General features: G+C 38.4%; 1 protein-coding gene and 2 long non-coding RNA genes across 8 annotated transcripts; 1 reads left to right on the top strand and 2 right to left on the bottom strand.

The window, feature by feature from the left end:
- The first annotated feature begins 3378 nt into the window (after window positions 1–3378).
- LOC133708019 (uncharacterized) lies at window positions 3379–13341 on the top strand. Of its 6 annotated transcripts, none has more exons than XR_009845513.1 (9): window positions 3379–3938; window positions 4021–4163; window positions 4242–4301; window positions 5063–5462; window positions 5670–11189; window positions 11272–11414; window positions 11493–11552; window positions 12314–12376; window positions 12921–13341. It is a non-coding gene; the product is annotated as an uncharacterized LOC133708019 (long non-coding RNA). The 6 variants fall into 6 exon arrangements; XR_009845512.1 differs by having other exon boundaries at window positions 12314–12713; XR_009845510.1 differs by having other exon boundaries at window positions 5063–5125; window positions 12314–13341.
- Window positions 13342–16937: 3596 nt separating this feature from the next.
- Window positions 16938–19809, bottom strand: LOC133710736 (uncharacterized). Its single transcript, XR_009846834.1, has 3 exons — window positions 19635–19809; window positions 19440–19543; window positions 16938–17226 (listed from the first exon to the last, which is right to left on the bottom strand). It is a non-coding gene; the product is annotated as an uncharacterized LOC133710736 (long non-coding RNA).
- Window positions 19810–21272: 1463 nt separating this feature from the next.
- On the bottom strand, window positions 21273–22178 carry LOC133710401 (MLP-like protein 31). The gene is made up of 2 exons (XM_062136469.1): window positions 21826–22178; window positions 21273–21691 (listed from the first exon to the last, which is right to left on the bottom strand). The coding sequence occupies exons 1-2, from the start codon at window positions 22016–22018 to the stop codon at window positions 21402–21404; spliced, it is 483 nt and encodes a 160-aa protein (XP_061992453.1). The 5' UTR covers window positions 22019–22178; the 3' UTR covers window positions 21273–21401.
- Window positions 22179–22617: the final 439 nt, after the last annotated feature.

Here is a 22617-nt window from a genome sequence, read left to right as displayed (position 1 = left end):
TCAGAGACCGGAACGAAATAGTGGTGATCATAAGCCCTATAAGCCCAGATTTGAACCTGTGCTTCAAATTAAGCAACAAAAAGAATTACTTATCGAAGATTCTTCTTCTTCTGAAGAAGAAGAATAAGGAACTAGCAAAGATGAAGAAGATAGTTTCATCCATGAGCATAATCTCAAGCATTTCCAAAACATGCTTGAATCTCATAAAATCCCTACTCTTGATAAAATCAAGAAAATGCTCGAACAGAATATAGATGTCGACCCTCAGAAATTTTGAGAAAAAGACCCAGTGGTCTGTGAATTAAGATTACATGATATGAATGCCATATGTCATGTCAAAGCTATTCCTCAATATAAAGAGGAAGATAAAAAAGAATTCAGAAAAGATATAGAAGATCTCCTGAACAAGAGATTAATTCGACCATCTACTAGCCCTCATCATGCTCCAGCTTTCTATGTGAGAAACCATGCAGAAAATGTTAGAGGAAAAGCTAGAATGGTGATTGACTACAGAGATGTCAATAAGAAGATCGTTAAAGACGGTTATCAAATAGCTCAAGCGAGAGTCTTGATCAATCAGCTCAAAGGAGCTAAGGTCTTTTCAAAATTCGATGCAAAGTCGAATTTTTGACAAGTCAAGATGCATCCAGATAGTGTTCATCTCACTGCATTTGGAACACCACAAGGTCATTACGAATGGTTAGTAATGCCCTTTGGCCTAAAACAAGCCCCTTCAATCTTCCAAACAAAGATGGATGACATCTTCAAACATGTTGCTGAATTCTGTGTCGTCTATATCGATGACATCCTGGTCTTCTCCAAAAACAGAGAAGAAATATGAAACACCTTTATGAAGGAGGGAGAATCCTTCCCCAGCCTCTGGGCAACAAAACCCCTCAAGAAACACCGACTATGGTGGCTGAAGGAGAGAGAACCAAAGGTGGCAATTTCGTCCCCGTCGCGGTGGTTTCTCGGCCTTGCTGCTCCTCCTACGGCTCAAATCGTGAAGAATTACTTCCACAGACTTGTAGAGGAGGTTAAGGCGAAAAAAGCCCAATTGGTTTCACGTCCTATAGCGGCAGGACGAGGGAGAAATCAGCTGGTGAATTGGAGAGGGCGACTCGGGCTCGGGGAGAGAGAAAAAGAGCTGGGTTTCCCAAAATGGAAATCTGACCTTTTTTGCAAATTTCAGAAATTTTTGTCCTTTATACAAAAATGGAAAGTTTTCCCGAATGCGATAACTTCTTCATACGAACTCCGATTTTCACGTTCCACATATGCACGAACTCGTATCGGCACGTTCTACGACTTTTGTGAAGGAAGTTTTTGGAGAAACCCAACGAATAAAAAGTCAACCTTTGCGACCCCCCTTAAAATGACGCTTCCTGAATAATTATTCGCCCGAAACACTTCTGCTCCGTTCACTAGCCACGTAACCGTCCAATAACCACAAATTAGATTCTGAAAAATCCTCGGAAAATAATAATGAATTTCCGGGGTACTACACCTCTGGACTAAAACCAATGATGATCTCAAGGGACTACCGCCCATCATAGTCAACACAGTCAAGAATGTTAGAAAAAATGACTACATCCTCATATTAAAGTTCAGATCTACTCCACTAGAGTGAATGCAGAAAAAAAATGGCGAGGCTGATTATATTTCTCCATACCATTATGTGAGAATCATTCAAGGAAAATATCTTCACCCTGCATGTGTCGGATACAATGGCCAACCAAATTCTAGTATTCCCTTGATGAAGGCTATGTCTCTGGAATATATCAAAAAGATCATTGAAGAAGATACAGAAAATACATTCCTGGCAGCAGGAGAAAAAATTATTATTACTGAATATGATCATCCTGAGGTTATTAGCAGTGACCTTTTCTTATCTCTTAAAAGAAAAGAGATAGACTCTATGTTAGTCTGTTTTCAGTGGATCAAAAAGATTGAAAACGACAACCACTACAAGATGTATGAAGATACAGACGTGGAAGAAAACGGAACTAAAGCCAGGATGGAAAACAACTCTTTTGTCCTAGGCCACAATTCTAAAACAGATGAAAACATGTGAAGCAGCAGGTGTAAAAATCACTGAAAGCAACTTTGACATTTTCTCTAAATATGCTTTTGCTTTTCAAAAAGAAGAAGGTGAAAAACATTTCACCTAAAGGGATCTCCTTTTCATTATCCGACCTCAATCATCTGGAGCACTCACGAGAGCAAAAAATAATGGAGTTGTTCTGTACATTTTAGTGTTTTGAATTTCAGTTTGAGTTCCGCTCCCTATATAAGGAGCTTTAGGTTCAGTTTGTAAGGCATCAAAAAATTGAGCAGAATCATTTTCTCTCAAGAAGTAAGAAAGCCATAAGTAGCAGTGTGATAGTAGCAGTGTTTCCTGTAAGTTGTTTGATGCAGTGTGTGTTTTATTCCAAGTAAGTACTTGTAATCAGTTAAGAGTAGCTAAACAGCTTTTCCCAAGAGTGAGGCTATGGGTTCTATATTTGTATTTATGTTTGAATAAATAAATTCAGCTTGTGCCCAGTACACTGTCACAAAAATATTTTAGTTGTTTCTAAAGTTGTTTACTTATTGGGCTAAATACAAATTACTACCCTGTGGTTTAGGTCCAAAATCAATTCAGTCCCTGAACTTCTAATTTCATCAAAAACACCCTTGCACTTTCAATTTTGATCTAATAGGTCCAATTTGTTAGTTTTCCGAGAATTGAGTTATTTAACTTGTTAATGTGGATCATATATGGCCTATATTTTATGATGTGGTGTCAATGTGGTCTGCATTGTCAATTTAGGAGTGAGTCCTACTATTAAAAATAAATAGTTTTTCAACAAATAATCCAACTATTTGAAAGAATATTAACGAATTGGACCTATTAGATCAAAATTGAAAGTGTAGGGGTGTTTTTGATGAAATTAGAAGTCCAGGGACTAAATTGATTTTGGACCTAAACCACAGGGTACTAACTAGTGTCAGTGTTAGCTCAACTTGTGACATCATGTTTGGAGCCAAATTTAAAATTTGTACCAGGATCATGGAAATTAGAAGTGCATGGACCATCGTGATTAAAAATAAATATTAGGAACCAAACTGATGCTTGTCCCAAAATTGAAGGAGACTAACTGAATTTAGTCCAAAATAAATAGTATGTATCATTACAAAATCAATGAAAGAACGTCTACTAAGTCCAATACATGTTAGAATGAATGATACCACAGAGATAATTTGAATTTTGGCATGAGAAATGTTTGGCATATGTGTGAGCCCCGGTAATTTTGTTTTGTTACTTTGAATTTTCTCAGGCTTTGGTTACGAATTTTATTTATGAGAATTTTAAGTTCGAGCGAGTTCCGATTAGGTAAAATAATTTTCGGTTAAGTTTGGAATTAAAGGTTCTTGTTGGGCTTTGGTATGGCCTAGTACAAGTTGAGTTAATTCCGAAATATTTGAGCTAGGAAGTGGTAGTAAGGTTGGATTTGTTTCGGTGAAGTTGGGCCTAGTGTGATTAGTTGTAACTTGGGATTGGTGAGTGATCAGCTTATAGGGGATTAGTGTGAGAAAATATAAGTTGTTGAGTCACTAGAGATTAGGGAGTCCGAAGGTGAACACCTGGCTTGAGACTTCCACGCGTTGAGATTACCTGCAGACAACGGTTACCATCTTACTGACACCGCTCTCCACCTATAACTCTAGACTCTTCCGTCACTTGCATGCAAACCATCCTCAGAAACCACAGATTACACCCATTAATCTCATCTGCATACACCCAAAACCAAATCACCTTTCTTACCCACTTTTGTCAAGAATGGAGAAACTAACCATGGCAACGGGTTAGAAGCCACTGAAGTCCCCATCTCCTTCTGTTGCTAGTGTAGAAGCTTGGGCTTCGGAATTTAGACTGAGATCAGTTCACTCCTAAGGTAAACCCAACCCATCCTTGGTGTTCTAGTAATTCCGATTTGATTATAAGGTTGAGAAATTGATAGTTCTTCTTGAATCAAGGTTTGGGATTGGAAAAGAGTAGAGGATTGGAGCTGGAGTTGATCGAAAACTTTTGTCAGTTAAAAGGTGGATTGTGCAATATATAAATCGAAGAAGAAGGATTTTGGGTGAAGGCTCTTTGACTGGGTATTGATCGAATTGAGGTAAGAAGCATTCTTGGATTGGATTTAATTCTTAGTTGGGTGTAATTGTAATTAAAGTAGAAATCTGGTACTCGGCAGGTTGGATGTTGGAGTAGTGATAGGTAGGGGGAGCTTGCTTCACAAAGGTGTTTCGGGCAGGTGAGCTAGAATCCATCACCATATATTAATTGCGATGATTGTTTGTAAGAATAACAATCCAAGTTTGGTTACAATTGAGCACTTTGTTGTCTGGAACGTTGGTTGATATCTTGGTCAACTTGATTGTTTGTTTCTTGTTAAGAAATACCTTCTGACTTTGGATTAATTAACTTGTGGGCTTGCTTCCCAGAAGTTACTTGGATATCCTGGTGAGCTAGACCTTACTAGCTTGGATATCCTGGTGAGCTAGACCTTACTTGGATATCCAGGTGTGCTAGACCTTACTTGGATAATGGTAGAAGTAAAGTATTGTTGATACCTTAATTGAATGTTGTTAGGTCGGAAATTTGGCTTCTGTTAATTAAGAAATAAAAGTACAGAAGTTATGAATTGATTGTGGAATAATCGAAAAATGGTCAAGTTATGAAGCTTGGGTGTCCTTAGTATTTTGGGCACACCTTAATCGAGAATGGAATAAGGTTAGGTATCCATAGTAGTTCGAACGAATTACTATATATGCTACGAATAGAATGAGAAAGGATATGTTAAAAGCATGGAAATTAGTCAAAACTTCAATTTGAAGTGATATGTTCAATAATTGGGATAATTATTGAATTTGTGGTGATTGGTCAATGTTGGTCAAACTATGGTCAATCCTAGTCAAACCAGGAATGTTAGTCGAACGATTAGTTAGTCATCGAGATTTTAATTACTTGTTCGACGAATTATTAACGATCATTATGTCGGATTTGGGACTCCAGTTACCCGAGGAACTGAAGGTTCGTGACTCTCGAACTGCGTGAAAGATAAGCATCAGAATCCAGGTAGGGGATTCAGGACTCTCCTCGGTTAGTGATTTTCTTATATTGTTATTAAATGATGCATGTTCGATGGTATGGTTTGGTTATGTTCAAATGCAATGCATACTAATCAAACCATGTGAGAAATGTGATGGCTTGAGAGCGAAGGGTGGCTCTGACTTCCTTGGGTTCGATCCCCAAAACCTCCGGAGGGTTAGTTACACCGGTCGGACGGTGAGCGATCGCAATGACGACCCGATCCGTGTGTGTAGCTAGGTAGCGGACGCTCTCGCTACGCTTACCTGGTGATAAATTAAATTGAGGTAAGGTCGTGTAGTGGGTCTATGGGACCGGCCATCAGGTAATATTTGGATTTGGCGCCATATTTATTAAAGCATCATGCATCAGTTTTTAAGTTATAAAATCTTATAAAGTTTGTCGTTCCTTGGAATATTTGGTTTAAGCATGTTTTCATACTGGGATCCCAAAGATATATTTGCTGGTTTCAAACCTAGTCGTGGTAGAGTTCCTGTAGAGCAGCGAGGACGAAAGCTCACCCCTACAATAGTGTGGATGCAGGTACTGTGCACTGGTGACGGGACAATAGCGGACGGAGCTGGGTGTGTGGAACAAGTTCGGTAAATTTTGTCTTTTAGACCTTGTTCTAGATTCTATTTCTTGAACTTCGTATTCCGAGACTTGTTGATAGTTAGCCTTGTGTTAGTTTTGGTTGAGTTCTCATTTCCTTGAAGTTCGTACCTCGTGTGTGAGAATTCATTTCAAGTTCTAGACGAATGAAATAAACTTTAGCAACTCAAGGATTTTCACCTCAAAAATATTTGTAGCTTCCGCTGTGTTTATACGAAAAGTTTTCAAACAAAATGCCTAGCGGTTCTCTAGAATGTAAATCGAGCGTTCGGTTTATGTTTTAGAGGCTCGCGGCACTGTGACGTGCTTAAGCTGGTGAGGTGCAGCTTGGGGCGTTACAGAAAGTGGTATCAGAGCAATGCTTCCGATTTTTCGATTTCAACGAATAAAAACCTCTGATACTCGAAAAAGTTTTGTCGGCTCGGGGAAAATCTTCAAATCCTTTTGAAAAGTCGACTCGAGGAGTGGTTGTTCAAAAACGTGTTTCTGAACCTTTGACGTGAAACTTTGTTAGAATTTCTACCTAACGTTTGAAAAGGTTTGACTTCTGTTTTTAAGACCGAGTTTCGAAAAACATTCGAGAAAGTTTTAAAGGTGTTTCCGAAAAGAGATTTAGAAAAAGGGGTGCCAAAAGCGAAAGCGCTTTGAAAGGCGATTTGGTAAAAAGGGTTAGCCTTCCCGTTACTGCTCAAAAGTTTTGGTTTTCGGTGTTTACTATTTACGTGCTTAAACCCGTACCGCCTTTGAAATGTGTTTTGTCGGAAAGACGCTTTTGACCGGAAAAGGGAAGTCTTAGCGGGAAACGTTGTTTAACTGAGGTTTTGAACAAAACCTTACACTGATTTAAACAGTTTGTCAAAGTTCGTCTAGAAGTCTTGATTTCCGTTTACGTGGGAGATTTTAGGGATTTCTTTACCATGACATTTCGGTTCCCTCCTTGGGTGTGAGAGTTTACTTGAAAGGACTGTTGCTAGTGTGTGTTCATATAATTACAACTCTTCACACGGTTTAGGGCCCGACTGGCCACCGGATCCCCCTAATGTATACCGAGGTTGAAAGTTGTTAATTTATGAATACAACTTGCGACAAATAAGTTACTCTAGAGTTATTCTCTGAAACTTCGACTTGTGGTTAGTCGGAACTATTGTTGTTTTTCCTTTTGGATCTCTTAATCCGAAAATCGTTGTCCCTTCTTCGAAAGGTTGACTTATGTTCCGACTTGTCTTTGTAATTGAAATTGTGGTTGCGTGATTTTCTATCCTTTTGAATGTGGTTATATTGTTGGATTCACTTACCGATTTGGTAGTTTGCCATCGCTTTGTTCAGTGAATCTGGTTCGTTAAAATTGTGCTGATTGCTATTGAAGTTGGACTTGCTAATTGATTCTTCTTTGGATATCTAGTCGAGTCTAGTTCACTTGATTGCTTCCACAGACTCGATTGTTGTGATTTGTCTTAAAGTCTTTTCAAGTCCAACTGTTATATGTTTATACAGTATGTCGAATTGGTTTATGGATTCATGGATTCACTTTCAAATTGTGCACCTTCACGTGAATCATGTTCATTGAACTATTGTTGGAAGGACTCGATGTTGCATCTGTCTTGTAATCTTTATCGAGTCCAGTTATTGGTCATCCTTTTAGTTCTTTAAATTTGAACGAATACTGCCACCCAAAGCTCCTCCACAGTGCACAGACCGCGAGAAAGATTTACGTGGACCCAGTATGAGGTAAAAGTAAAAGGGTAAAGGTACGTGAACGACAAACTTTGAGTCCTCATGAGAAAAGTTGATGTTTGGACCTGAAAATTGTCTTGTGAATTTCTTTTTGTTGTCTAAGTGGTGTTGATTGTTGCTCTCATGTTAGACTTGAAATGTCATTTGACAATCCTTGAAAAATTTGAATCATTATTCTAGGAGGATCCTGTCGAGCGCAACTCGTTGACGCTTCTCGTGCCTCAGGGGTATGAGTCAAGGAAAAGTGGATCTTCAGCTTGAAATTCCTCGTTGGGACATGTCGACCTCGAAATTAAGTAAGAGGGATTTAATTGTGCTTTAGTAATCGCCATTTGACTTTGCTTGTGGAATTTTAGGATTGTAAAATCTGAAAGCATGGATCCGGCGAGTGGTACCATATAAGACGTTGCTTTAGGGTAGCCGAGGAAGCTACACGATTAGAAAATTTATAGGTTGACTAAGGTCACCCTATGATATACCTGGTAGCATTTATACCTCCTCGGGAATGGTTTAGCAAGTTAATGAGTATTCAGCATGGGCCAGAAGCGTATCAGAAGGGAAGAAGGAAAAGTGGTGTGTGTCCACCGTGCGACCTCTTTGGCGACTTCTCGAATTATGTTTCTTCGACTCACTCGTATGTGAGGCAGAAATTCCGTGTCAATAATGGCTACAGTTGACTCGAGTTTTTGGACGTCGAGATTGGAGTACGTACAAGGAAACAAGGCTACTTTGTTCCGTGGACCAAATGGTTCGACTCTAGGTATCGACAAATTTGGTCGATATCAACGTGTGTTAACTATTGTGTGGTTGAGTTCGTTCGGAGCTCCACCATTTGCCGAAGTCAACAATGGAAGGTCATGAAGTAAGACGTCTTTCAAGGAAGGGCAGATGACTCTCTGGGATTCTGGCCGTCTACAACAATACGTATTACTGGTAAGAATCCTAGAAGGACTGCGAGTATTTCTTCCTTGCTAATAGTTACGTTGACTTTTATTCCCTTGTTTTGGTTGATGTTGTTTTATGATTCTCCAACCTCATTAAAGTTCTGGTTGGTTGAAATCATGATAGTTCAACGTTAAAACTTATCCATTTGAGTTGTTTCCAAGGTTTAGAAAAATCTTGTGCTTTGTGGGTTCAGGTTGCAAAAGTATTTCGAAATTGTTTTCAATTCCAACAAACTTCACCCAAAGGTGAGACATTTTAACTCTCAAGGTCAATTCCGAAGTCGGAATTACAATTATGTGGTTTTGTTGTTCTTTCTTCAGAGCTACTTTGAAGCCAAATTTAGTCAACTTCCAAAGCTCCGAAATTTTGAAAATTTTAACATAATAGTGTTTGGCATCTTGGCCAATGATCTGGAAAATTTCATTTCTTTTCGACTGGACGTGAAGTCGTAGCAATTTTTCCAAATCTGCTTTACGAGAAAGGAAAACTTGGAAACTCTTCTGCAAGTTGTTTTGGTAAAAATTTTCACTTCCTTTCTCTTCCCTTCTTGGAAGTTTATAGTTGTGGTATTGGAAATCATTTGGAATTTCCTAGAGTTCAAATTCCTTTTCTTAGGAAATTTGCAAAACGAAGTTTTGAGCATTGTTTTCGGTTGCTCATCCATATAAGTCAAGTTCAACGTAAACTGTAGTAAGGGAGGATATTCACTACACTACTAGACGATTGGCAACCGAAGGACAAGAAGGAGATGCGCCAAGAACGAAAGGCGGAAGCCTGCATCGTTGCCATTAGAAACGCGACTTGCGTGTACTTAGCTATTTAGCTTAACGGGGTCTTGACGATGTGTAGGCTAGAAAAGTGTCTTGACGTCAAGTACGTTACGATTGTTGTTCATGGTTGCTTAACCATCAGTTTCCCTAATTTTGGTGAAGCTTTCGAGATCAATGCTGTGCTATATGTGGAAGTGTGTGAGCCTTTAACAATGATCCCTGAATTTCGTCAAATCGTGACAAAAGTGCTTGTTGAAGCTCGTTATCAAGACTGATCGTCGGTTCGACAAACTAGTGTCCAAAGGTTCCTTGGCACGTAGTTGTTGCGGGAAAGGTAACATGATTCGATGTTGTTAACACGATGCATATCGTCCACGTGGTTGGTAGGTGTACTTCGCCTTCGAGTTCGTGGAGTGGATGCATTAGCCAAAACGGCAGTCCTAATTGAATACGTAACGAACTCAAGTACACTACGAGGTAATTTGTAAAGTGTCGCCACGTGGAAATCCGTGGAATAACTTTTAGGAATCGATTGTCAGGTTCCGTGGTGCATTCCTCGTAAAGCGTGATTAGGGAAAACGGATGCTCAGCCAGTTCTACATATGAATGTCCTTTCGCGGATAGTGGCTTCTTCCACGGTGAACTGTGAGTTATATGTTGGTGAATGACCAATAAACTCTTAACGGAGAGTGTAATTCCATTAGACGATAATGGTCGTCAAAGCTACGGATCGCAGTGACAACGTCGACTTGTTCTTCATAGTTGACGTGGGTCCCGCGTGAGAAACATAATTTTACCTACGGGTAGTTGTATTCGACTACGGTACTTAAGTATGTCTTTTGACAAAATTGCAGTTCCCCGAATGTTGCACTTGTAATGAGCAGGAATTAGATGAAGACGTGAGTTGGCTATGAGCTGCCAGCTGTGGCAGTATTGTGTTGAGGTAACAAGGTTAGTAGTTGCCCAGTCTTAGTTGGTATAAACACGATTTGTTTTTGGAAATGACGAGTATGGTATTGCTATGAGGAGAGTAATGAAATTGCGAATTACTCAGTCTAGTTGTTATAAGAAAAGTCTTGTGGTTACAGAAGAATGTAATTAATCGGAGCGAAGTGTATCCTGTGGATGATAATTGAGGAACACTTGGTTAAGAAAAATGTTAGTTCCGATGGTGATATATATGACTAGTAAGAGTCGAGTTGTACCACAGGAAGTCATGAATGAGAATTGTTATGGGTACTGGAGTCCGACATGAAAAAGAAGTATCCTCACCTATTCGACCAATCAGGTAATTTCGAGGACGAAATTATTTTTTTAGGGGGGTGGAACTGTGAGCCCCGGTAATTTTGTTTTGTTACTTTGAATTTTCTCAGGCTTTGGTTACGAATTTTATTTATGAGAATTTTAAGTTCGAGCGAGTTCCGATTAGGTAAAATAATTTTCGGTTAAGTTTGGAATTAAAGGTTCTTGTTGGGCTTTGGTATGGCCTAGTACAAGTTGAGTTAATTCCGAAATATTTGAGCTAGGAAGTGGTAGTAAGGTTGGATTTGTTTCGGTGAAGTTGGGCCTAGTGTGATTAGTTGTAACTTGGGATTGGTGAGTGATCAGCTTATAGGGGATTAGTGTGAGAAAATATAAGTTGTTGAGTCACTAGAGATTAGGGAGTCCGAAGGTGAACACCTGGCTTGAGACTTCCACGCGTTGAGATTACCTGCAGACAACGGTTACCATCTTACTGACACCGCTCTCCACCTATAACTCTAGACTCTTCCGTCACTTGCATGCAAACCATCCTCAGAAACCACAGATTACACCCATTAATCTCATCTGCATACACCCAAAACCAAATCACCTTTCTTACCCACTTTTGTCAAGAATGGAGAAACTAACCATGGCAACGGGTTAGAAGCCACTGAAGTCCCCATCTCCTTCTGTTGCTAGTGTAGAAGCTTGGGCTTCGGAATTTAGACTGAGATCAGTTCACTCCTAAGGTAAACCCAACCCATCCTTGGTGTTCTAGTAATTTCGATTTGATTATAAGGTTGAGAAATTGATAGTTCTTCTTGAATCAAGGTTTGGGATTGGAAAAGAGTAGAGGATTGGAGCTGGAGTTGATCGAAAACTTTTGTCAGTTAAAAGGTGGATTGTGCAATATATAAATCGAAGAAGAAGGATTTTGGGTGAAGGCTCTTTGACTGGGTATTGATCGAATTGAGGTAAGAAGCATTCTTGGATTGGATTTAATTCTTAGTTGGGTGTAATTGTAATTAAAGTAGAAATCTGGTACTCGGCAGGTTGGATGTTGGAGTAGTGATAGGTAGGGGGAGCTTGCTTCACAAAGGTGTTTCGGGCAGGTGAGCTAGAATCCATCACCATATATTAATTGCGATGATTGTTTGTAAGAATAACAATCCAAGTTTGGTTACAATTGAGCTCTTTGTTGTCTGGAACGTTGGTTGATATCTTGGTCAACTTGATTGTTTGTTTCTTGTTAAGAAATACCTTCTGACTTTGGATTAATTAACTTGTGGGCTTGCTTCCCAGAAGTTACTTGGATATCCTGGTGAGCTAGACCTTACTAGCTTGGATATCCTGGTGAGCTAGACCTTACTTGGATATCCAGGTGTGCTAGACCTTACTTGGATAATGGTAGAAGTAAAGTATTGTTGATACCTTAATTGAATGTTGTTAGGTCGGAAATTTGGCTTCTGTTAATTAAGAAATAAAAGTACAGAAGTTATGAATTGATTGTGGAATAATCGAAAAATGGTCAAGTTATGAAGCTTGGGTGTCCTTAGTATTTTGGGCACACCTTAATCGAGAATGGAATAAGGTTAGGTATCCATAGTAGTTCGAACGAATTACTATATATGCTACGAATAGAATGAGAAAGGATATGTTAAAAGCATGGAAATTAGTCAAAACTTCAATTTGAAGTGATATGTTCAATAATTGGGATAATTATTGAATTTGTGGTGATTGGTCAATGTTGGTCAAACTATGGTCAATCCTAGTCAAACCAGGAATGTTAGTCGAACGATTAGTTAGTCATCGAGATTTTAATTACTTGTTCGACGAATTATTAACGATCATTATGTCGGATTTGGGACTCCAGTTACCCGAGGAACTGAAGGTTCGTGACTCTCGAACTGCGTGAAAGATAAGCATCAGAATCCAGGTAGGGGATTCAGGACTCTCCTCGGTTAGTGATTTTCTTATATTGTTATTAAATGATGCATGTTCGATGGTATGGTTTGGTTATGTTCAAATGCAATGCATACTAATCAAACCATGTGAGAAATGTGATGGCTTGAGAGCGAAGGGTGGCTCTGACTTCCTTGGGTTCGATCCCCAAAACCTCCGGAGGGTTAGTTACACCGGTCGGACGGTGAGCGATCGCAATGACGACCCGATCCGTGTGTGTAGCTAGGTAGCGGACGCTCTCGCTACGCTTACCTGGTGATAAATTAAATTGAGGTAAGGTCGTGTAGTGGGTCTATGGGACCGGCCATCAGGTAATATTTGGATTTGGCGCCATATTTATTAAAGCATCATGCATCAGTTTTTAAGTTATAAAATCTTATAAAGTTTGTCGTTCCTTGGAATATTTGGTTTAAGCATGTTTTCATACTGGGATCCCAAAGATATATTTGCTGGTTTCAAACCTAGTCGTGGTAGAGTTCCTGTAGAGCAGCGAGGACGAAAGCTCACCCCTACAACAGTGTGGATGCAGGTACTGTGCACTGGTGACGGGACAATAGCGGACGGAGCTGGGTGTGTGGAACAAGTTCGGTAAATTTTGTCTTTTAGACCTTGTTCTAGATTCTATTTCTTGAACTTCGTATTCCGAGACTTGTTGATAGTTAGCCTTGTGTTAGTTTTGGTTGAGTTCTCATTTCCTTGAAGTTCGTACCTCGTGTGTGAGAATTCATTTCAAGTTCTAGACGAATGAAATAAACTTTAGCAACTCAAGGATTTTCACCTCAAAAATATTTGTAGCTTCCGCTGTGTTTATACGAAAAGTTTTCAAACAAAATGCCTAGCGGTTCTCTAGAATGTAAATCGAGCGTTCGGTTTATGTTTTAGAGGCTCGCGGCACTGTGACGTGCTTAAGCTGGTGAGGTGCAGCTTGGGGCGTTACAATATGAGTTGAGAGAGATATGATATTAACCGATTGTTCTGACTAACCTATATACGATATCCGCGCTTTAAGTAAAGATGAATCAAATACAAGAACGTAGTATTCCTTGACAACTTGGGACTCCCGGAGATCATATGGTTTACATTGTCACACACCCCTGAAAGTGAAGGTCGTTTGCTCAATTGAGTTATTTGGAAAAACTAGAATACTATTTACAAATGGCATGGAACCCAAATACCCTACTAATAAAATGTCTATTTATTGCTTTTAGAACATTATTTAGTGTCCTAGGTTTCGGACAAGGTTTGACTTGAAGAACTCCTGGCTCTGCCACTTTTCAAATTATTGCATATTAAAAAAGTGATAAAAGAAAATATAATTTATAAGTAGATAGTTCACAGCCAATTGTTGATAGCACTCGCCCCGAATTTCACCTTGAAACTCGAGGTGGCTCTGCGATGCCTACCTTTTGAGAAATTTTACTGAAAATTCGGCAAAACTTTCCCTAAAACTGGACAACCCTAATCTGTAGAAATCATAAACAACAGTTCTAAGCAACATTCACCCTAACCTCCTAGAGCCTACATGCTCCTCGTATAAAAATAACTCCACAACCACAATAAAGATATCTCAATATCCAAACTCTAATTAACATAAAAGGTCCAACATAACAATTCTACAAATTCCACCCATACAAATCTTCACAGTGTCTCATAGTTGGGTCATATACTTTAAATAGGCAACTTCTAATTTAAACAACATCTCAAGGTATTCAGAGCAATCTGAAGAAATAGTACGAAAATACAACATAGTAGGTTAAACTGGTAACCTACAAGCAAAGGATGGTAGTGGTGGATAGTGGATACTATGCGTCAACTCCTATTCTTGCAGAACAGCAGATCTGCGAACTAGGCATTGTGAGTCCGGTCAATTGTACCGAAGTATTTTGAGTTAAAACCCACCACTTAATAGGTGGTTAAGTTTGAACAATATTGATTCAATGGTGAGCCACGGGCCATGTTTTTCGTTGTTTAACATGGTATCAGAGAATGTTTAATCAATTAACAAATCAATTCCCACATTAAAAATTAGGACACATGCAAGTCTTATAATGGAGACTTGGTCAATCAAATAACAAAAAGAAATATACCATATAAGTGAGTTGCTCATACCAAATTGCATCGAGGTCTTTTGAATTAAAACGTAAAAGATAATAGGTGGTTAAGTTGGAAAAATATTGATACAATGGTAAGTTACGAGACACTCTTTGATTTCGTTTAATAAAAATAGGATTAAATTCTGTTTAGTCCCTGTACTATGACCATTTTTTCGTTTCAGTCCCTGACATTCTCAATTAATCTGAAAAGTCCATAATGTCAAAATTTCCGTCTAATTGGTCCCTCCCGCGTCAAATTAGGAGTTGGCCTTAGGTGAAATGTCCAATATACCCCTCTGTCATTTCTTTTTCCTTTTTAATTTCTTTTTCTTTTTCCTCTTTAATTTATTTTTTTCCTTTTTTTCTTTTTTCTTTTTCCTTTTTAATTTCTTTTTTCCCTTTTTTTCTTTTTTCTTTTTCCTTTTTGCTTTTTTATTATTATTTTTTTTTTCTTTTTTTTTTCCTTTTTTCTTTTTTCTTTTTCCTTTTTAATGATCATCGTATCCTGCTGCATCAGTAGCGCCACGTCGGCGAACCAATCCAGATCAACCCGAAACCCCAATTCTTGTTCTCCATGCCGGCGGCCCTTTTTTTTTTTTTTTTTTTTTCTTTTTCCTTTTTAATTTCTTTTTTCCTTTTCCTTTTTTTGTTTTTCTTTTTTCCTTTTTCTTTTCTTTTTTCTTTTTTCTTTTTCCTTTTTAATGACCATCGTATCCTGCTGCATCGGTAGCGCCACGTCGGCAAACCAATCCAGATCGACCCGAAACCCCAATTATTATTCTCCACGCCGGTGGCCATTTTCCTTTTCCATCAGTATTCTTCTTCTTCACTTCTGGTTTTGGTCAACTTGGCCATCAAAAACCATCATTTCAACCAGACCCAAAATCCAAATCACCATTTTGAGCAAGACCCAAAAACCTCAGGGTCTGAAAAAATGGTAGTTTTCAGTGAAAAGTTTCCAAATTGAGGCTTGATGTGGAGAGAGAAAGTGAGATTTGAGTGGGAGAGAGAGAAGTAGGCTGTGAAAACAAGAGGGGAGTGGTTTGGCGGCGAATTTCCGAGCTGATTGAGATCTGCTTGTGTTTGGGAGATGGCGTCGGCGATGATGGAGGCAAGGGCGGATCCCAACAGAGGGAGATGGCTTCAGAGAAGGTGAAGAAGTGATCGATCTCCTAGCCTCTTGCTTTTGCTCGATGTCCATCTCTGCACCGCAAGGCTAAGTCTTTGCTGGGTTTGGTTTCAATTTGGGGAGAGAAACAGATGGGTTGTGGAGTTTGATCGGAATGGGATTGGTGGGTTGAGGAAGGAGAAAGTAGGCAAAATGAAAAGAAAAAAAAAAAGAAAAAAAGAAATTAAAAAGGAACAAGAAAAAAAAGAAGAAAAAGCAAAAAAGAAATTAAAAAGGAAAAAAAAATTAAAAAGGAACAAGAAAAAAAGAAGAAAAAGCAAAAAAGATATTAAAAAGAAAAAAGAAAAAAAGGAAAAAAAAGAAATTAAAAAGAAAAAAGAAAAGAAAAGGAGAAAAAGAAATTAAAAAGAAAAAATAAAATAAAAAGGAAAAAAAGAAATTAAAAAGGAAAAAGAAATAATAGAGGGGTATATTGGACATTTCACCTAAGGCCAACTCCTAATTTGACGCGGGAGGGACCAATCAGACTGAAATTTTGACGTTAGGGACTTTTCAGATTAATTGAGAATGTCAGGGACTGAAACGAAAAAATGGTCATAGTACAGGGACTAAACATAATTTAATCCATAAAAATATGCGTGAAATAGTCGCCCATATATAATGCTATAGATCTCTTTATGGTCAGTTGAGTTAAATATGCATGTAAACTTGAAAGAACGATAATTTACATTAGTAGCAAGCATACATAGATAGCCTCTATTCGAATAATTGATTTTGTATGTAAACCCTAGCAGCGTGTCAGCGACCACGTCGTCGCTGAGAACAAGCGTGTTAACGCTGCTAACCGAACTTTTTTGGCAGGCCTTCCTCGATGGACGACGTCTGTCCTCCTCTCTGGTGCACTGCTACATCTAATGCTCTCATACACGACTATTTTGGGTCGTTTATGTGAGCAAACTTTCTAGCTTTGCTGGGTGGAGACGGATCCCATCTTCTACCTAGATCTAGGCTATGTTGACGGTCTGAGTAGAGGTTTCAATTTGCATATATATGAACAGAGCATGCCTCAAGACGTCGTAGTCTATTGGAGGTTTGTGTGCCTGTCACAACCCAACCTTGAGTCATGACTAAAGTGGTGGTTAAAAACTGAAATCATAGTAAGGCTTTTTTTTTTGAAGTAAGAACAAATCTGTGATCACAACAGAAACAAAAGGAAACTGGAAGGTTTCAAACTCTAACGTAAAAGCAAGTTTCTAATCCTTCACTGAACAAGAATTTTAATAAAATTCTTCTCGTAAAGCCTTTCTAAAAACTGAGAGAAAAGTAATTCCCTTTATAAGCTCAACAGAGCAACTTGCTTTCACAGTTTTCCACTACAAAAGAATGCTCCAGGTTAACACTTCAGTCATTTACAACATATGTACATTGCAACACAAAAAGAACAAAATTCTGGAATGAAGAACATCCAGCACCAGGGACCAATCATTTAAACAAGAAAAGCAAGGTCCAGCACACACTTCACAAGCAAAACAAAGCTCCAAACATTGTCTGCTCAAGACAATTCTGGTATCTCACTACCACGTCCACTCATGGACTCCTTTCCTGGAAACCACAACAAGAATATAGGGAATGAGCTTCACAAGCTCAGTAGGTACAACAAAAGATCAGTATAGTAAAGATTCTAATTTAGAATGCACTTGGACTGTGAAAGGAGAGAAAATATATTGTTAGTGTTTCTGGAGTGTACAAGGGAATAATTAGAGGGAAAAGAAATTAAGCTTAGAAGTTGCTGCTGCAATATTTAAAACGAAATCACTGCCACAGAATGAGACTCAAAGCTTTGCTTCAATTCATAGATACCATTCAACTTAAATCAATTCCACAAATAACTGAGCAAGAAAAGGAGAACAAGCTGGAAATCCAAAGCTTTCTTGATAAACATTCAAATACGTTGGAAAAATAAATAAAACTTGTCGTAAATCTAGCAAAAGGGCAACAAGACCATGAAGCCTTTTAGCTTCGTTTACTATAAACAAAGTCCAAAAATCCTTTTCTTTCCTTAACTGCAACTTCCAGCCACAATAATTCAAAACTCTTGACTCGAATTCCAACAAAAATCCTTGAAACTCCTTCTTTTTCCGGTTAGAGCCCATTGCTCGTATTAAGGCCACCGAGCACACCCCGTACAAGCGGATCCTGATCAGGTTTTGGGTCTTTCACCCTAGGGAGGCACAATCCCTACTTAACTTTTCCGGGGCCTAACCAAATCAAACAATTTCAAACCAAAGCTGGTCTTTCCAGGAAACATTTTGTTTTTCAAAATGAAACTGAACATTCAAGGATTTTCAATAAAAGTTTGAAGTCCAATTTCAAACCGTAATAGGAAACTGCCAAGAAATGGCACTTTAGCTAAAATCTGTTTTCTTTCAAGAAACCGAACTGTAATAGATCAAGTTCTCTTTGTGAAGAACAAATCAGTGCTTGGAGTTTCAAAGTAACACTTGATCAACATTGCTATCAACATACCTTTAACAAAAGGAGATATAGGATTCATAAGACTGGAAACAAGGTATTTCAAAGAATAAGACTTTGTTTTCAATAAATCAACAACGGAAAAGATGGTTAAATTTATGTTTGACCCAAACCTCTATAAGGAATTTCAGCATTTCAAGGAAAAACTGAACAATGCAAAATCAATACATATATAACATCGTTGCATCAACCAAAACTTTGGGAAGGAGAAAACAAGACTACCAATATGGTTTCTTTATGAACAGCTACCAACCATGATTAAATAAAAGATTGAAAAAAGAAGGAGGCTCCAATAAGAAGTATATGTAAAAGGAATCAGCTTTTCTGGTTTAATAGCAAAACGCTCAAGTTATCTGCATAATTTCTTGTCTTCCAGAAACCATGGTTCAAAGTTTTCACTCAACTCAAAATTTGATTTCAGACAAAACTAGAAGACCAAAATATAATGATAATAAGAAGCAAGGACGTTTGGTACTTCAAGTTTGTTTACCCAAATATATAATTGCAGAACAAAACGAGGTAAAACTCCACATGGAGACATATGTAGCAGTAAGAAGACAAACAAGATTCCACCAATTCATAATCATAACAGAATCTCATATGAATTCGTAGAGAAATCCTCTCATATCTAGGGATGACAAAAATCCCCAGTGGGGCGGAGCTCCATTGGATACCCGCCCCTAATGGGGGGAGAATTCGGGGACAAATGGGGAATGGGGATGGGGATCCCCAATCCCCACTATCTAAGATTGGGGATGGGGCGGGGATGGTATTGTGATCCCCATCCCCAAACCCGCCCCAATAATATATACATATATTTAATTTATATAAATATATTAATTTATTTTTTATAATATAAATCACAAATATATACATATACTACTTTACTTTAATGGCTACACTTTTACTTTAATGGTGTTTTAACTTTTGCACTCACTGAATTATGATTTATGAATTTAATCATGTTTTAATTTTATTTGTTGTAGATTTTGATTTTTAAAAAGGTAATATGAGAAAAATATTATTTTATTTATTAAATTTTTATCGGGGATTTGGGGCGGGTTTGGAGGCTTAGTCCCCAGTGGGGATGGGGACGGGGAATCCCCAATATATTTTTATTGGGGATTGGGGCGGGGATGGGGGTGAAGAATGACCCCGGGAATGGGGATGGTATTGTGATCCCCATCCCCAACCCGCCCCATTGCCATCCCTACTCATATCAATCACACCCAATACATACTAGATTAGAATCTAAGCTATAAAGAAGGTTTTGTTTTCCCTACCTCAAGCCTTAGATTCCCGCAGCTAATAAAGCCAATCAACTGCTACATACGGCAACCCAAATCAAAATGCTAACACCCACTCTATAATCAGCAATTCCAACCACCTAAACCAAATTTTCGACAAAATTAAACCCAAAATCAAAGAATGGCAGAAACAGAAGGAGTGGGTTTTAGAAGATGGAAAATTCGACTTACTAGAGATAGCTGCAAGTAACCAAGGAATTTCAATTCGAGGTCAGTGGGTTTCACAGCAATCTCTCTGAAGCTATTGGAAAAGTGTAGATTTTGACCTTTGGGTGAGTGAATGGAGGTCAGTCTTTGAGGTACAAGGCAAAAGAAGCGGTGGAAGAGGAAGTAGGAATGACGTTCATCGTTGAGAAAAAGAAAGGCACAGGAATGAACAAGTAAATAACACGTGTTATCTATTTAGATTGTGACTAGGCTTGTATACCCAAACAGATATGTCTAAAACAAAATAAATTAAATAACCAACCATAGAAACATCAATCTAAAACAAAACCAAATCCTAGTCAGAGAACAACACACACAAAAGAGAAGGACAAAGAAACAATGCGGTAACCTAGCCTATTTCTTAAGTGAGGTCGTCACAGTGCCTCCTTGGGTTGTCATGGTTTAGTCTAGAAGTCGGATATCCACTGAGTTGGCTCGGACTCTGATCTTGGAAGTGCCGATCAGTCTTGGATAAGGTTTGGCAAACCATGCTGGCGGTAGCTATGAAAATTGGTCTCACCAGATCTAGATGTGAGGAGGAGCTAGCGGTGGCAGTGGTGGTAGCCGTATTCTTTTTGGTCACCCGCATCAGAGCGTGGGTGTCTCAATAAGATTTTTCATTTGTTTAGGGTCACGCGTTTCGTTGAAGGCCCTTATTCTAGATAGTTTGATAATAAAGGATATAGAGTTTGTTTAGATGCCCAATACATTGTGGTTTGACGTCTAGGATGGGTCAAGTTTTCTATTAGAATTAATTTTCATTCCCTACAGATTGAGGGAGATCATTCTCCATTATTTCAATAAGTCTTGGATGGAATGCTGTATTGTGAGCACCACAATTGAGTACATTAGTAAGCAAAGCATCCAGTTTTTTCGGGACAAGGATAGACTACATAAGTTTGTAGTTGCATTTTCTTTCTATTTCCATGAAGTGAGTCTCAACTTTGTAATTGATCAACAACCATTTAGACAATTTTTGGTTTGTTATGTTTTAGATTTTCATATTAACAATTTGTGGTTAATTTTAGCACCTGCTATTGTTTAGGAAATCCCTAGTAAGTAGTAACAATTGTGAATTGGTTTAATATATTTAATGTTCTTCTAACAGAAAATAAAAAGATAGCATTTATTTTTGGCGGTTAAAAGATTTTTATTAAATTGCAAACACAAACTTACAAAAAAAAAAACCCGAATATGGGCCAAAATTACATAAGCAAAGGAAGTAAATAACAAAACCCACCAACAAGTCATTGGGCTTGTAACCAGCCCACTTGCAAAATCCAATAGAATGGGAGATTGATCGTGTCGTCGCCGCCAACAATCGAGCCACCGCGTGACACAGAAACGTCACGAGAGTTGCAACCAAAGATTGAGAAGCCAACTAAATCTTTCCAGCACATGAATACTAAACCAGATCCCAACACAAGTACTTTACAATCCAAATCCCAAAACCATATAAAACATCAAGAAAACCCATCAGCAGATTGAATTTTTGAATTTCGATAATTTCCTTTATTATCTTAATAAGTAGCAGGAAATCTCCATGGTGGAAACCTTTTATTAAAGAAACTTAAGAAAGACTACAAAGTTCATAATCCAAGGTTTAATTTCCATACTTAATTACTTCCACATGCATGGACCCAATATTTTATTAGTATAGCACATACACACAGAGGAGTGCTTATTTATTTTATTTATTTTTGTTTAAATAAAAAGAGAAGAATTTTGCGCTTATAGATGTTCTTGGCTGCTAGGGTGAGCATCAAAATCTTTGACGAGATCCAGTATGAATTGGAGCTTGGTATGTGGCTCCGGAACTTTGTCATGCAGCTTCTCATATTCCAGAGTCCAGTGAACACGGGTTCCCTCTTCTTTTCCTTTTCCTTTTGGGGTGGCTTCACAACTTCTCTTGAAGCTCTTGTAATACTGCAGCAAGTATCCATCGATAACTCTATAAGTTACCGAATTTCTTTCGATGTCTACGGCTTCAAGCAACTCCTTGCCAGCTCTAGCATTCCCATCTTCAAATTTCGATAATAAGGTTAATAATTAGTTATAAACAATGCTAGGGTTCTATTTATTTAATTTATGCAATTGATTTATGACAAAATTGAACAATATTAACTTGGATATATCAAATCAAAACCTTAGTTACCTAGAACATAATTCCAGGAGATGACAGACCCTTCTTTTCCCCAGTCACCTTCAAGCAATTCACAACTCACAACTTTATCAGGACTGGTATTTGATAACATGTATGTTTTCCGCGTATGGAATTCAAAGAATCTTTCAGCAGGAGCCTTGATTTCAATATCCACCTCCAGCTTACCGAACCTAGCTGACGACATTGGTTCCCCTAAAACTTGTTAGCTGGAATAATATTTGGCCAGACAGCAGGAGCAGCAAGCCAGCGACTGCACTATACTAGTGTTTTTGAAGAAAACTTGCTAGCTTTGTCCTTGCATTTAAAGAAAAAGTTATAGATAATCTCCAAGAGAGAGATGTAGTGCAACTTGGGGATTGTGCTGCCTTCGGCTTTAATAGTACGGGCTGGGTTGGCGAATGTCTGCTTCAGTGGAGATAAGCTCAAGGTTAGTGATGACCGGCCGGCCATAATTAGGTAAGCATGGAGAGCTAGAGACATAGAGTACACAGTTTGAAGTTGAGGTCCTAGTTAATGAGACACGTACATGACCTGTCTCACATCATCACGACAGACCTATATGATATACAGGGGATCGATGCAAATTTTTTCTCATTTACATGCGTTTCAATATAATTTAATTATGAGTCACTTTTTATATTTCATCTCTATAGAAAATTAAATCCAATCGAAAATCATTTACTCATGCAACATATCAAGCAAATAGAAGGGTTTTCTCCCCAGCAGCGTTTTGGTAGCGCCGTCAAAGGCACGCAGCGGTGCCTGGACACCGAGACCAACGTC

Source organism: Rosa rugosa, chromosome 5, assembly GCF_958449725.1.
Source record: "Rosa rugosa chromosome 5, drRosRugo1.1, whole genome shotgun sequence".
NCBI classification, from domain to species: Eukaryota; Viridiplantae; Streptophyta; class Magnoliopsida; order Rosales; family Rosaceae; genus Rosa; species Rosa rugosa.
Note: the sequence above shows the minus strand (reverse complement) of the source record. Positions and strands in the feature narration are given on the sequence as shown.

Coding starts and splice junctions, on each gene's coding strand:
- LOC133710401 (XM_062136469.1), bottom strand. CDS start 22,018: ATGTCGTCAGCTAGGTTCGGTAAGCTGGAGGTGGATATTGAAATCAAG. Junction 21,692..21,825: donor CTCCTGGAATTATGTTCTAG/GTAACTAAGGTT, acceptor CGAAATTTGAAG/ATGGGAATGCTAGAGCTGGC.